Source organism: Mchenga conophoros, linkage group LG18 (genome assembly GCF_057382185.1).
Source record: "Mchenga conophoros isolate Kocher_MC1m ecotype Shallow Benthic linkage group LG18, M_conophoros_male_GT1.1, whole genome shotgun sequence".
Lineage (NCBI taxonomy): Eukaryota > Metazoa > Chordata > Actinopteri > Cichliformes > Cichlidae > Mchenga > Mchenga conophoros.
Genome location: NC_140543.1, coordinates 24,916,826 through 24,929,619, shown reverse-complemented (window position 1 = coordinate 24,929,619; position 12,794 = coordinate 24,916,826). Strand labels below are relative to the sequence as shown.

Sequence of the window (12,794 nt, the reverse complement as noted above, 5' to 3'; positions counted from 1 at the left end):
TAAACTGGTTCGTGGCGCAAAAAAGGTTGGGGACCGCTGCCCTAGATAATGCCCCGTTTTAACTCCTATGAGCATATTCTATGCAAGTTTTGTGATTTATTTACATGACACTATTAATTGAGTCCAGATACTCATCAGGAGACTATATAATTTCTTTTTTCAAACCACAATAGTCACTCCTTATTTGCAACTGCTATGGCTAATTGTTCAAAATTAGTTAAATGTACTGCATTGTACCAGTATTTTTCTTTTCCATGGGTTGTGTGTTATCATATTACTCCTTCGAAGTGTGTCTGTATATAAAAAAAGATTTGTCATACTTGATGTTTGTTTTTTTTATTTATTTATTTTTCTCCTCCTTAGAGGTGTCCAGCTGAAAAATCCCTTCTACAGCATCTGGGCTTCGGACATAGGAACAGAGCTGGCTGTATCCTTTTTATGACCAAATGTTGAACATTCATTAGGGAGAAATGATGACAGTGGAGACCCTATGGCAGAGTAAATTACCAAAGCATGACTTCTGAGTTTAGCATGAATAAACATTGTTATGGTTGATCTTCTGCTTCATTTGTTGGAACAGATTAATTTCCTCATTGATACTATGCCAGCTTCCAAACTGCACTTGGCTTCTGCACAAACTGGCAACTGTATTCTCTTGACTAATATGATGATATGAAACATTCAGTTATGCCATATGTGCATTGCTGAGGGTTCTTGTGTTTACGTGTGCATATCCATTTTTGTTTGCTTGGCGATCTGATTGATGTAAAATTCATCAGCACACAACCTTTTTTATTTTTTTGGTCACCTTAGCTGCTTTAAAATATATTATACAATGATCCATAACTGCATGAATAGAGTTGTGGGTTTATGAGTATAACTTTATAAGTTTTTTCACCTCAGACATTATTGTGAAAATGTGTTTTGTAAGTTTAAATTTGTGGAACCTTTTCATCTATTTTCACTATTAGTACTACGACTACTACGACGACTACTACTTACTTCCTTGACAAGTTTCCTTAGATGGCTTTCATAATTGTGGCAGGGATCTGTGCGTGTCTCTACTTTCTCTTCCTCTGTTTCATGGTTTTTCAAGTCTTCCGCAACATTAGTGGCAAGAGGATGTCCCTCCCTGCCATGTCTAAGGCCAGACAGCTTCACTATGAGGTGTGTGTCTGCGGTTTAGTTAGTTTGTCATGCCAGTGTGTTTAGATCTAGGTTTTTTATTATCTTACACACACATTAATGCACTCCTAACAGTGTTGTGACGCTTAATGTTTTCTTACTAAGTAATCCCACTGTCATCATTTTAGGGTCTGATTTTTAGGTTCAAATTCCTCATGCTGGTCACTCTGGCCTGTGCTGCACTGACAGTGATCTTCTTCATCATAAGTCAGGTGAGTCTCATTCATAAAGTTACGGAATCTGTTGTGTCTCAGAGTAAGGGCCAGTTACGACATTGAAAGGACAAAATCATTAAAAATGATCTCTCTTGGTTTTGGTCCAGGTGAATGAAGGTCACTGGCACTGGGGAGAACACACAGTGCAGGTGAACAGCGCCTTCTTCACTGGCATCTACGGTATGTGGAATCTGTACGTGTTCGCCATCATGTTTCTCTATGCACCGTCTCACAAACACTATGGAGATGAGCAGTCAAGTGGTCAGTGCATCACTGGTAAGTACACCTTTCTACTTGCCTTATAATTAACCCGCTTTTTTATTTTTTTATTTTTTTATTTTGGTCTCTAAAAATTACCAAATCATGGCAATAAATTATTGATAAGGCTAGTTTTTATTGCTTGCTCCTAGACGTAACCCCTTTCTCTTCATTGTATTAAAGCTGAATTTTATTAATGCAGGCAGCACGGTGGCACGGTGGTTAGCACTGTTGCCGCACAGCAAGAAGATCCTGAGTTCAATTCCACCATCAGGCCGGGGTCTTTCTGTGTGGAGTTTGCATGTTCTCCCCGTGTTTGCGTGGGTTCCCTCCGGGTACTCCGGCTTCCTCCCACCGTCCAAAAACATGCAACTTGTGGGGATAGGTTAATTGGAAAATCCAAATTGCCATTAGGTGTGAATGTGCGAGTGAATGTGAGCGCGAATGGTTGTCTGTCCCTGTGTGTTGGCCCTGCGACAGACTGGCGACCTGTCCAGAGTGTACCCCGCCTCTCGCCCTATGACAGCTGGGATAGGCTCCAGCGCCCCCCGCGACCCTGAAAAGGATAAGCGGAAGCGAATGGATGGATGGATTTTATTAATGCCCCCAGTAGCTCTTACTTCAATCTAATAGAGAGCAAGTATCTGTCTCCTCTTGTAAAGCTGCCTATTCATCCAAAGTTTGTTTTTTGGAGTGAGTGAGAAAGGCTTGATTCCCAGGGGAAAGAAGGGTCTCTTTGGCCTGAGAGTGAGATTCTAATGGACACCAGGCTTCCTTCCAGGCGGAAAAGAAGGGAACAGTGAAGAGAGGGGGTGGGGCGAAGAGCAAGGAAGTAATGAAAACCATCCATCCATCTCCTGACGTCAGTGGCATGAGAGAGAGAAAAAGAGGGTTTGAAGTTTGGAAGCTTTCCCTGAAGTGCGTCAAGGGGTCTCGTGGGAGGAGCAGCTCTCTCCAAGCTTCACTCTCCATGTTTTGATTTACTTTTTCAGCTCTCTAGTTTCACTTCTGCTTTGCGCAAGCTGAGAGTGTTTATGTAAATGAAATTCAGCTAAAGCAGCTTGATATGCAACAGACTCCTGCCTGCAGTAATGTAAAGTTGGAAAAAGCCCAAAAAGGACTAAAGATGTCCTGAAAAATGTGATGATGATGTTTTATGTGCAGGTGATGGCGGCGCGAACAGCGGCGAAGACCTCCATCTGACCACAACTATCACGCATCTCGATGGTCCCACTGTGGTCTACAAGATGACTGGCAAAGAAGCCCAGGAATAGATTTAACACTGTTACGCAGACTCCCATCTACTCTCTGCTCCACCACTGATGTATATGTAATCAAACAGGCTTCCTCTTTATGTCTGAAGTGGCTCTAAAATGGGATCGACAATCCACCTTGCATGCAATTACCATCACCCTGAAATTGCTCTCTGGCATCAAACCACGAGGTTGTTTAAAAGCCAGTATGTTCCCAAAGTGTCTTTTTGTATTTGTAAAGGCTGAATATCAGCACTCCTATCAGTCCTGTTCATTTCACGGTGGAATTTCTTCTCACATTTCATACTTTATTGTAAACTATGTGGTGTTTGTTAATGTTGCACAATACCTTTCACACAAAGTCTGGTACTGAAAAAGCTGCTTTACAGGGAGACGAAAGCAGTTCTTTGTGGCGTGAGCCGCTGTCGCACTCCTGTGCCATTTGTTTTAAAAACCTGAGCTGACGAAGACCGACTGCAAGATGTTTTAGACACGTGGTTTGATTTTCTGCTTTATTAGGGGGCGTTTTCTCATTCAAGGCGTTCAGAACCTGTCACAAACGTATGTGTCATAGAAAGTAGATCATATGGAGTACTGCTGTCACAATTAGTCATTCAAGTCCTTTTAAAAAAAACAAAACAAAACAAAACAAAAAAATATATATATATATCTCTCACTGGGGAAATGTACAGACCATAGCCACATTGGGAAATGCATACTGTATGTTTATTTGGTTACAATGTCGATATCTATTTTTCATAAAGTGCTTATTTTCAACTTCACAAAATATATGCATCCAGCTCTATCAATATTTTTGAAGTTGATTGTAGCCTATTACACTTTTTTTTTTTTTTTAAGTTTAGTCTCTTTTATTTGCTTTTTATGCTGATTTAAATAAAAACTTTTACTTAATGTGTGTATTGTTAAGACTTTTTCTTTTAATTCAGACCAACCAAAGAAATAAAAATGTGTTTTTGTGAAGGGTTTTAATGCATAAACCGTTGGACACTTCTGCTGCACACAGAAAGGAAAGAGTGCGCCTCAGCAAGGCTAACAGCAGAATGACAGTGCTGCTTTCACTTTTGTCAAGTTAGCTGGAGACTTTTGGTGTAACAGGAAACAGATTCAGTGTTTATTCTAAACATTAAGAATAAGGGAAAATCTTTACTGTGTTTCATTGAGAATTTTCTTGCATATCTGCATGTTGGTCCCAGAGAGGACTTTGGTACTCTGAATGCAGCTTTCTGTGTTGCTACTACTGAGTATATCTTGATTAGAAATTTTCTTTCCGGGTTATAGTTGATGTAAAACTGTATTTTTTCTGTGTAGTTTGTTACCAATGCTTTGTTTTGTTTTTCTTTTTAATCCTTATTTTTTACATTAGTTTTTGTTACTGTTGATGTTTAATTTAGTGTTTTTAAATAATATGCTGAGTATTTTTTTTGGTCTTTTTGTTTTGTTTCGGGTTTTTTTGTTTGTTTGTTTGTTTTAGCATGCATGTAGCATGATTAAACACGTTCAGAGTAGGTAATACAATACAGACAGAACTTTTGAGTTGATTCTCTCATATATACTAACCAGCTGCGTTATTGTGGAAAAGCTGCTTATATCTAACCAGCCATTCCCATGTCATCACACCGAATGCATTAGGCAGGTAAACAAAGTCAAGGCAACATTCTGAAATACAAACCGGACAACAGAATAGGGAAGAAAAAAGATTTAAGTGACTTTGTGGTTGTTGGGTGTCAGGCTGCTCTAAGTAGTTTGGAAACTGATGATCTACTGGGATTTTTCCACACAACCATGTCTGGGGGTTTACAGAGAAAGGTTTGAAAATATCCAGAAATCTGGATTAAAATTGTCTGGTTAATGTCAGAGGACAATGGCTAGACTGCTTCAGGCTCATACTAGAAGAAAATCTCTAAAGGCACCGCGCACTGAATTTTAAAGCAGCAGTAGACGACCACCAGATATCATTCCTGTCAGCTAAAGACAGAAAACGAAGGCTGCAATTCACACAGGAAAAGGGAATCCACCAAAGCACTAGCATGTACCTAATAAAGTGGCCCGTGACTTTAGACTTCCAATTCTCAATGAATATTTACACCAGGACCTCACTAAAATATAAACCATTTCCCGTGTGCTTTAATTTTATTAATTTTTTATAATTAAGAGTGTTTATTAGAAATGCATTTCTCGTTATCTGTGGCAACCGATGCAGAAATAACAGCAAATTTACATTTAAAAGGCCAACTTTACACTTAGCTTTTTAGATTAAATTCGATGTAATAATGCAGTAGCTTAGACTGCTCGACTTTCATTTTATTGTGAAATTTTACGGAAGTCGCGTCTGAGCGGTGGGTAGCTTGAAGCTGGCGGTCGTCCTGCGTTTCGGTTGGTCCGCCTCTCTCCCGACAAAATTCGGCTGTTCTCGACGCAAAGCGTCCAAGTGGAGGAAAAGGAAAGAAAAGGGGGAAGCTGGCGAAGAAGAAAAAGTAAACCACAATTAAAAGAAATTAGCTCTAAACGTCCGCAGAAAGTGAAAGCTGAGCTTGGAAGTCGACGGCGAGGTCTCCGCTGAGCTTGTTTTCCACAGTCTGTGGTGTAAACACGTTAGTGTAGTTCTGACATTGCGCCGTGAGAGACAGAGCTGAGGGAAAGGTCTCCTCCCAGTCTGTTGACGGAGACAGTTTGGCTTCAGTGGAAGGAGACACGGCTATACCTGACTGCACAGTACACCGGCCAGGTAAGACTGCAAACATGTTGATAAAATGTCACATTAGTAGCCGATATAACGAGCTTTACGCTGAAGCAACAGTTGGTCTCAATCTGTTCTACTATGAGACATATTTACTGTCAGCTGCCAGCTTTCACAGTCTCCCTCCGCCTGTGCAACACTTAGGTGGCACCACAGACAGTTTAGACACACAAATGTTATTTCTGCAGTTGTGTGTCTACAAAGAAATGTGTGGTTCGTTTGGTATTCAACAGGTGAAAAGCTTTTAACTGAAGGTTTGTTCAACACACTGCTGCCTTCTGCCCCGATTATTCCCCAAAGGCCCCACCTACTGTGTTTGCCACATAGTGACTTATTTTGAAAAGCAGATAGATTATTCTAGAAGAGAAAATAAAACCAAGCCACTTCCTTCATGGCAAATCAGATGTATAATGGGTAGGGACATTACTAGTGTAAGCCCACCACGAACCAGTTCTGAGCCTGGGAAGTGGCTGAGATGTTTACATGGGGCATCAACAGTTCAGGCCATTAGGAGGACAGAATACAGACCAGCCATTGATAAGCCCAACTCATTAGTACCCCATTCACTGCCATCAAAGCTTCCTCTCGACATGAGTGGATCACACCGCACACAGTGGAAGCCCAGGAGCATACATTTCCTGTCTTCACGTTCCTGACATGCCATGAAGTTTTATTTTGAAGGAGTGAACTGCCTCAGAAGTCAGAAGAGATGAAGTGACCGAATCTGTGCCACTGCTTTATCCCATTATAGAAGCTTTTAAGTTTACTGTTTCATTAATGAAGGAACTGACAGCCCTACAGTGCTGGGTCCAGTCATAAGGCTGCTATTATGCTATTACATGGAACAGACTCTTTAAAAAAAAAAAAAAAAACTTATTTTCAGCTCTTTAAAAAAAAAAAATGACAGAACAGCTCCTCAGATGAGATTTGGGATGGTTTCAACGTGTTATCACCTAAAAAAAAAAACATTGATTCTTTTTTAGCGGCACCCGCTGCATTTGTAGTTGTGTGAGTAGGTTAGTTGGATAGCTGGCAGGATTTAGTATGACGTGTGATGCATGTAAATTGATTAGTAACAGAGGAAGGGGGCTATGTGATCGAGATGGGAACCATGTCCTGCTTAACGCAGCGGTTGGATGAGAGAGGAACGGGGAGGGGAACTCCTTGTAAGCTGCAAGACTGAATGGAGGATCACTTTTGTTTTGTTTCCTTCCTCCTTCCCCATCTGAGCCAAGTTGTGGGATGTGGCCGCACATGCAGCTGTCACCAATGCTGTAATCCTTTATCTGTGAATGGCGTGCATCTCCTCCTCCGACACAGAATGCTGCTTGACTCGATTGGCAGCGAGTTTTTGACAAGCAGGAGGAAAATGCAGCGGTGACCACCGTCTAAGACCAGGATCTGTTTCCTCATAGAGCTCTCTGTGATTCCCCGCAGTGGAGAGTTTTGTTGAAGTAGGAGGCGGTATGTGTGTACGTGCCTGTGTGTGCCTGCTTTCGTGTCTTTTCAGTGATCTCACTACTTCCTTAGTGGGCTGAGATTCACATATTTTTCTCAACATGTTATTCACACGCAGAAACCGGCATGACTTACAGGCTACTGAGTAAATTATATGTTTCTAAAAGTATTTGTGCTAAAGTACATGTTATTACATTCACACCCTTTCTCCTCTCAATTCCTGAGTCCTTTAAGTAACGTGACAACAACCTCATGGAAACACTGATATTTCTTTCAGCGCTGGAATAATTAGTCAGAGAAAGTTAATCACTTTAGCAGGCACCGATTCAATGCTCAGAAAAAGTCTTGAGTCACCCCTCATTTCTTTATACTTTGCTTCCTGGGAGCCAGATGTTCTCGTAAAATTTTAAAATGGACTTGAGCAATATTTCTCCAGGCTCTGTGAAAGCCATTCAAAGTTGTTCTTTGGTCATTAACTGCTATCGCACTCATTTCCAGTCCAGTCCCCGTATATGACCATTTTCAGAGGAATCTTATTTGTTTGATAGTACAGTCAACACAAAGTGATCTTTGAATGATTCACTTAACACAGACCTATGGGTCAATAAAAAATGTATCTAACTCAAGAGATAAACCAGTGATAGCAAAGAACCAATTTTAAAAAGTATTTCTAAGTACTTTGTTACTAGCAGCCTGTGACAAAAACACATGCTTCCATTTCTTCTTCTCCGACTTTAGTTGAATCCTCGAAAAATGCCATGGATAACACAGTTTGACAGGTATAAAATATTTTTTCCACCAATATAATAATTCCCAAAGAAATATTATTCAAAAACATGGGATTTATCAACATATTGTGCAGCATGTCCCTTAAAAATGTGAGGAATCTGGACAAGTCGGAGACAAAAAAGAAGTGGCAGATCTGAAAATAAAGAAGGAAAAAAAAACCTATCTTTAGCAGATAAACATTATCTGAAAGTCATGTCCTTAGGAATAGGGGGAAAAATTCAGGAAAGACCTGATACAGGGCCTAAGATATACATGTGGTCATTCAGCTGATCTATCTACTGTTCCCTGAAGCCTCACCAGAAATGGTTTCCTTGGAAGGGTAGCTGTTAAGAGGCTATTCTTAATGAAGGTAAACAGAAACAAAAGGCCAACATATGCAAAATTGCACAAGAAATGGACCGAAAATTGTTGGCAACAGGTCTTATGGATTGATAAATCTAAATTTTAAATATTTGGTTCAAATAATTTTCAGTGAGTACAGAGGAGGTCAGGAGAGTATCTATAGCTGGGGGGCAGGATTGTCATCATTTGGGGCTGCATTTCAGCCAGTACTGAAACTAGCCGGTCAGATTTTTGATCAACCATGCCATACCAGCTGTTAAGTGTTTAAATTGAAGACGAGGATGTCCTTGAAGAAGCCTGGAAAACTATTCCTTTCAACACCAATTGGTCGCTGCAGATGGCTGCCCCACTGAGCCTGGTTTTGCCAGAGGTTTCTTCCTGTTAAAGAGGAGGTTTTCCTTCACCCTGTTGCCAAGTGCTTGCTCGTAGGGGGTCGTGTGATTTTTGGTGTTTTGTACGGTCTTTTGGTTACAGTATAAAGGAGCTTGAGGAAACAGCTGTTATGATTTGTCACTATATAAATAAAATTGATTTGAATTAAAATGAAAGGAAAGCTGCCTCAGAGAGTTTAGCCTGTGTTAGAGAATGGTCATACCAAATACTGACTTTTAAGCTTGTTAGAATTGTAGAAGCTCTGTTTTTGCCTTGTATACTGTATTTTTATAGATGTTTGCAGCTGCTTCAAAAACATCACACAGTTATTTCTAATTTTCCTACCAAAATATAAAGAAATGAGGGGTGGATAAAGACTTTGGATCAGTACTGTATGAGGAATTTGCTGTTTCTGATTCTTCACACTTTTTTAAAGGCTTTTTTTGTTGGCTAAAATGAATATTAAGAGTTATTCAAACCATCATTTCTGAGAAGTAAAAATGCATTTCTCGCCATGTGACATTTTAAAGAAGTAAGCAACCTTCATCAGTGGTATAAATGAGTAATTCTCTCCTACTTAAGTCCTAATTTTCTTTCTCTGATCACTGACAAATAGTAATAATCATCTGATTACTGATTATTCACAATCTATAACAAACTTTGAAATCATTAGTCAGCAATTGCCAGATAGTTGCTTTCGTGTCTTCACGGAAGTAATCATTGTTGAGTGTTGAAAGTGTTGAAAAAAACCAAACATTAGCTGGTCCTGACATCATCGTCAGACACCGAAAATGTTGCATAGTTTACTCTGCAAAGCCGCAGCATTTTATTAATAAATAACTCAAAACAGTCCTTAGATTAAAGGAAAACTTTATTAAATGTCTTGGTAAAATGGTGTAAAACTGGCAACATTTATACTGAAGAAATCAAATAAACAAGGTGATGAGGTGTTTGATATCAGCTTAAACAGAAAGACTGTGTGCTGTCAATATTGTGAAATGGCAGATTTCATTAATACATTCCTGATGGATCTTCTATAAAATGTACAGATAGTTTTATGTGTGTTGTCCACTCTTATTTGGCAGTCTCTTATCTCTGCTCTTACGCTGAAGGTCAAAATCCAGAACTTAAAAAAAAAAAGTCTAAACAGTCTCACAGGAGTCTATACAACTCTTTTGATTCACATTCCTGGACATGAATCTTCTCTCTCTTCCTTTTTTGTGTACATGAAGACTATTCTTTATTGTTATTTTGTTTTTTTTTATGAGCCTGGTGTCATATCTATTTACGGGGTCCCTATACATGTACGTGTAAGCATGACTGGCCAGCATATAGTGAAGACAAAGAGCCTTTGTTTAAGTAACTTAAGCTGTACTTAAAAACATAATGGTTGATGTTGGTTTTTATCACAGTCCAGGTGATTTTCCTTTGGTAAAAGACCAAGATTTGTTATTAGGATGACAAAGGTTATCATAGTGTGTGTATATATATATATTAGGGGTGCAACGATATTCGTATCGATATTGAACCGTTCAATACAGTGCTTTCGGTTCGGTACGCATATGTATCGAACAATACAACATTTGTAATTTATTTTATCAATTTTCCTTCTGACGATGCTGTCTGTGTTGAGCGCTCAGTGAATCTGTGTTCGACTACTCCGCCTAGGCTGCACTGTCGAGCGCAGATCCACTGAGCACTCAACACAGACAGCATAGTCAGAAGGAAGAGCGCAGGGCAAGCTAGCGAGACAGAAGTTAAGCTCTCCTTGCAACAGGCAAATTGAACCTCATTCAGATCTGGCGTTTGGAATTATTTTGGTTTTCATGTGACGTATGACCCTGAAGGTAAGCGAGTCATGGACTAAAGTAAAACAGTATGTTGGATGTGCCATGCAATGCTCAATTACATTGGTGTGAACTAGTGTGTTAGCGCAGTTAGCTCGTTAACGTGTTGGCCGTCTAGCCCCATGCACGGAGCGATCGGCGGTAGCTCGTTAATGAGATTTGCCGTGTTGTGGCGTTAAGGTCATTTCAACGAGATTAACCTGAAAGCACTAGTGGGAACACAACGAATATGACTGCACATTTATGCCGACATCATCCTAGTGCAAAGACAAGTGGAAGCAGACAAAAAACAAGCAAGCATGCTACTAACTTTAGCCGAGTCATTTAGACCGCTGTTAGCACATGATTCTCCTTATGCTGCTGAGAATATAGCCCAGAAGAAGCGGATAGTATAGCTTTTATTTTGGAAAGAGCCATTTCTCTGTAATAAACTCTCTTTTCCAAAGATGAGTGATTCCTCAATCAGATACAGGGCTCGCAAAATCGCTAGCCCGACGTCCCGGAGCTAGCGATTTTTTTCAGTCGGGCTACCAAAATCTATCTCTTCCCTGCCCGTCGGGCTATTGTAGGAAAAATATATGTCAATGCTTTTGCATTCTTTCAGAAATGTAGCTGGGTAATTATGTCATTGGCATCGGTGAGCCACTGTCAATATGTGACATATTGAAGTCGCGTTTGAATTTGCGCTTGTTTTTTTGCTTTCACTTTGCAATCGTGCGAACTGTGTATAGAGAGCGACAGCACTGATCTGTGAGTGATGATAATTTGTGCACCAATTCCTCTGACATCGTCTTATTAATCGTTAGCTTACTATGCAAACATGACAAGTGAAATCTCCCGCAGCTTAAACATGTGAGAGGTTGATCGCGCAGAGAATCGCTGAGCTTATGTGAGTGCGTGTGTAAAAGCATTTCAGTTCTGCTGAGCCAAATAAGACAGGTCAGGGTGAAGAAGTGACAGCCAAAGAAAAGCTTACCACAAAACGGAGAAGTTATGACAAATCAGACTATAAGGCAAAAAGAAAGTGCAGCTTTATGGTTTCATGGACAAAAGAATTTCTGTGGCTGCAATATGATGAGCTAAATAACCAGGGCTGCACATAAGTGGTCCGCAGGTGCGCATTCGCTGTCAAAATAAAAAACATGCACAAGGGTTAGGGTTAAATTTAAAAACTGTACTTTTGAGTTAATATATATATATTTATAATTTTAATAAATGACAAATTAAAAATGCATGAACATTTTTTTGTATCGAAAAAATATCGAACCGTGACACCAAAGTATCGAACCGAACCGAACCGTGAATTTTGTGTATCGTTGCACCCCTAATATATATATGTTTATATATATAAAAAAATAAAACTGTTTTCTGGGTTGTCATGCGCCATGTATATGAAGAAATATATTTATTCTAATTTTACAAGACTGAAAAATGTCACTCATGTTAGGGTTTTATGCAGTTTTTCCTCTCTTTTGTTTCACTAAGAACTCCACAACGTTGTCTTTTCAGTGATGATTTTCTTCCACTTCAGCTATACAGTATGCAAAGATACACTCTGAGCCTCAAAGGCTGCTCCAGCTTGATGTTTGCGGTGTGTGTCTGTGTATGCACTGCATTGTGTAAGTTGGTAGTCACAAGGCTGAGCCTACAGTGTCTGGTTTGCTTGAAATTCACCCTACCCAGCAGCAGATGTACTCAGAGGAGTGGTGGTGACACTGCGGATATACAGTCACACCCATGTGTTGGTTTGGCAGCACAGTCACTTGCTTTTATGAAATCCCAGGCATAACTCAGTCCTTTCTTATTGGCTAAAAATGGGCCAACTTGGTGAAACACGTACTTTATAGCCGAAGTGTTTTCTAAGATGCTGTTTTATTAATTAATAATTTTTTTTGTTTTGTGTGTTTCAAAGGTGGTTGTAGATGAAAGTGGTTTATTCACTGCTGCCTTCAGGAAGTGAGGCGCTCTGTGTGCTCATGTACTAATCAGGTTGACATCAGCCTGACATGTACACATTTGCTAAGCAGGAAGTGTTGTCATAGCAACCATCTCAGATAGGTAAGAAAGGTAGCGCGCAGACCTAATTTCCCCCCGTTTCAGTAAATGTGTCAAGGCTTTCTGATTCTGATTCACCGCCGTGTCTCAGCCTTTGCTGACTCTGTCTGCTTGTTGTTTCAAGGATACACTGGTCCCTGAAGCTGGGTTCAAGCTGTAGAGATCCTATTATTGTGTTTGTCAGTCTGAGTGGAGGACACAGGCGACAGACACAAAGGTAAAACTAGTGCCAAACACGGAGCATCTAACATCCATGTGAGAG

At 40.0% G+C, this 12,794-nt stretch overlaps 2 protein-coding genes across 2 annotated transcripts in view; both read left to right on the top strand.

Moving 5' to 3' along the window:
* Positions 1–3,823, top strand: part of wls (Wnt ligand secretion mediator) — a 32,331-nt gene extending 28,508 nt beyond the window's left edge. The window contains exons 8-12 of the mRNA XM_085254593.1: positions 364–427; positions 1,024–1,167; positions 1,314–1,397; positions 1,508–1,676; positions 2,823–3,823. Of these exons, the coding sequence (XP_085110719.1) occupies positions 364–427; positions 1,024–1,167; positions 1,314–1,397; positions 1,508–1,676; positions 2,823–2,932 (571 nt within the window). The 3' untranslated portion in view covers positions 2,933–3,823. The remainder of the gene's footprint in view (positions 1–363; positions 428–1,023; positions 1,168–1,313; positions 1,398–1,507; positions 1,677–2,822) is intronic.
* A 1,452-nt stretch (positions 3,824–5,275) lies between these two features.
* The window catches only part of gng12a (guanine nucleotide binding protein (G protein), gamma 12a), a 40,039-nt gene continuing 32,520 nt past the window's right edge, over positions 5,276–12,794 (top strand). Inside the window, exon 1 of the mRNA XM_085254054.1 lies at positions 5,276–5,657. The gene's annotated coding sequence lies outside the window, so the exon portion shown is untranslated. The remainder of the gene's footprint in view (positions 5,658–12,794) is intronic.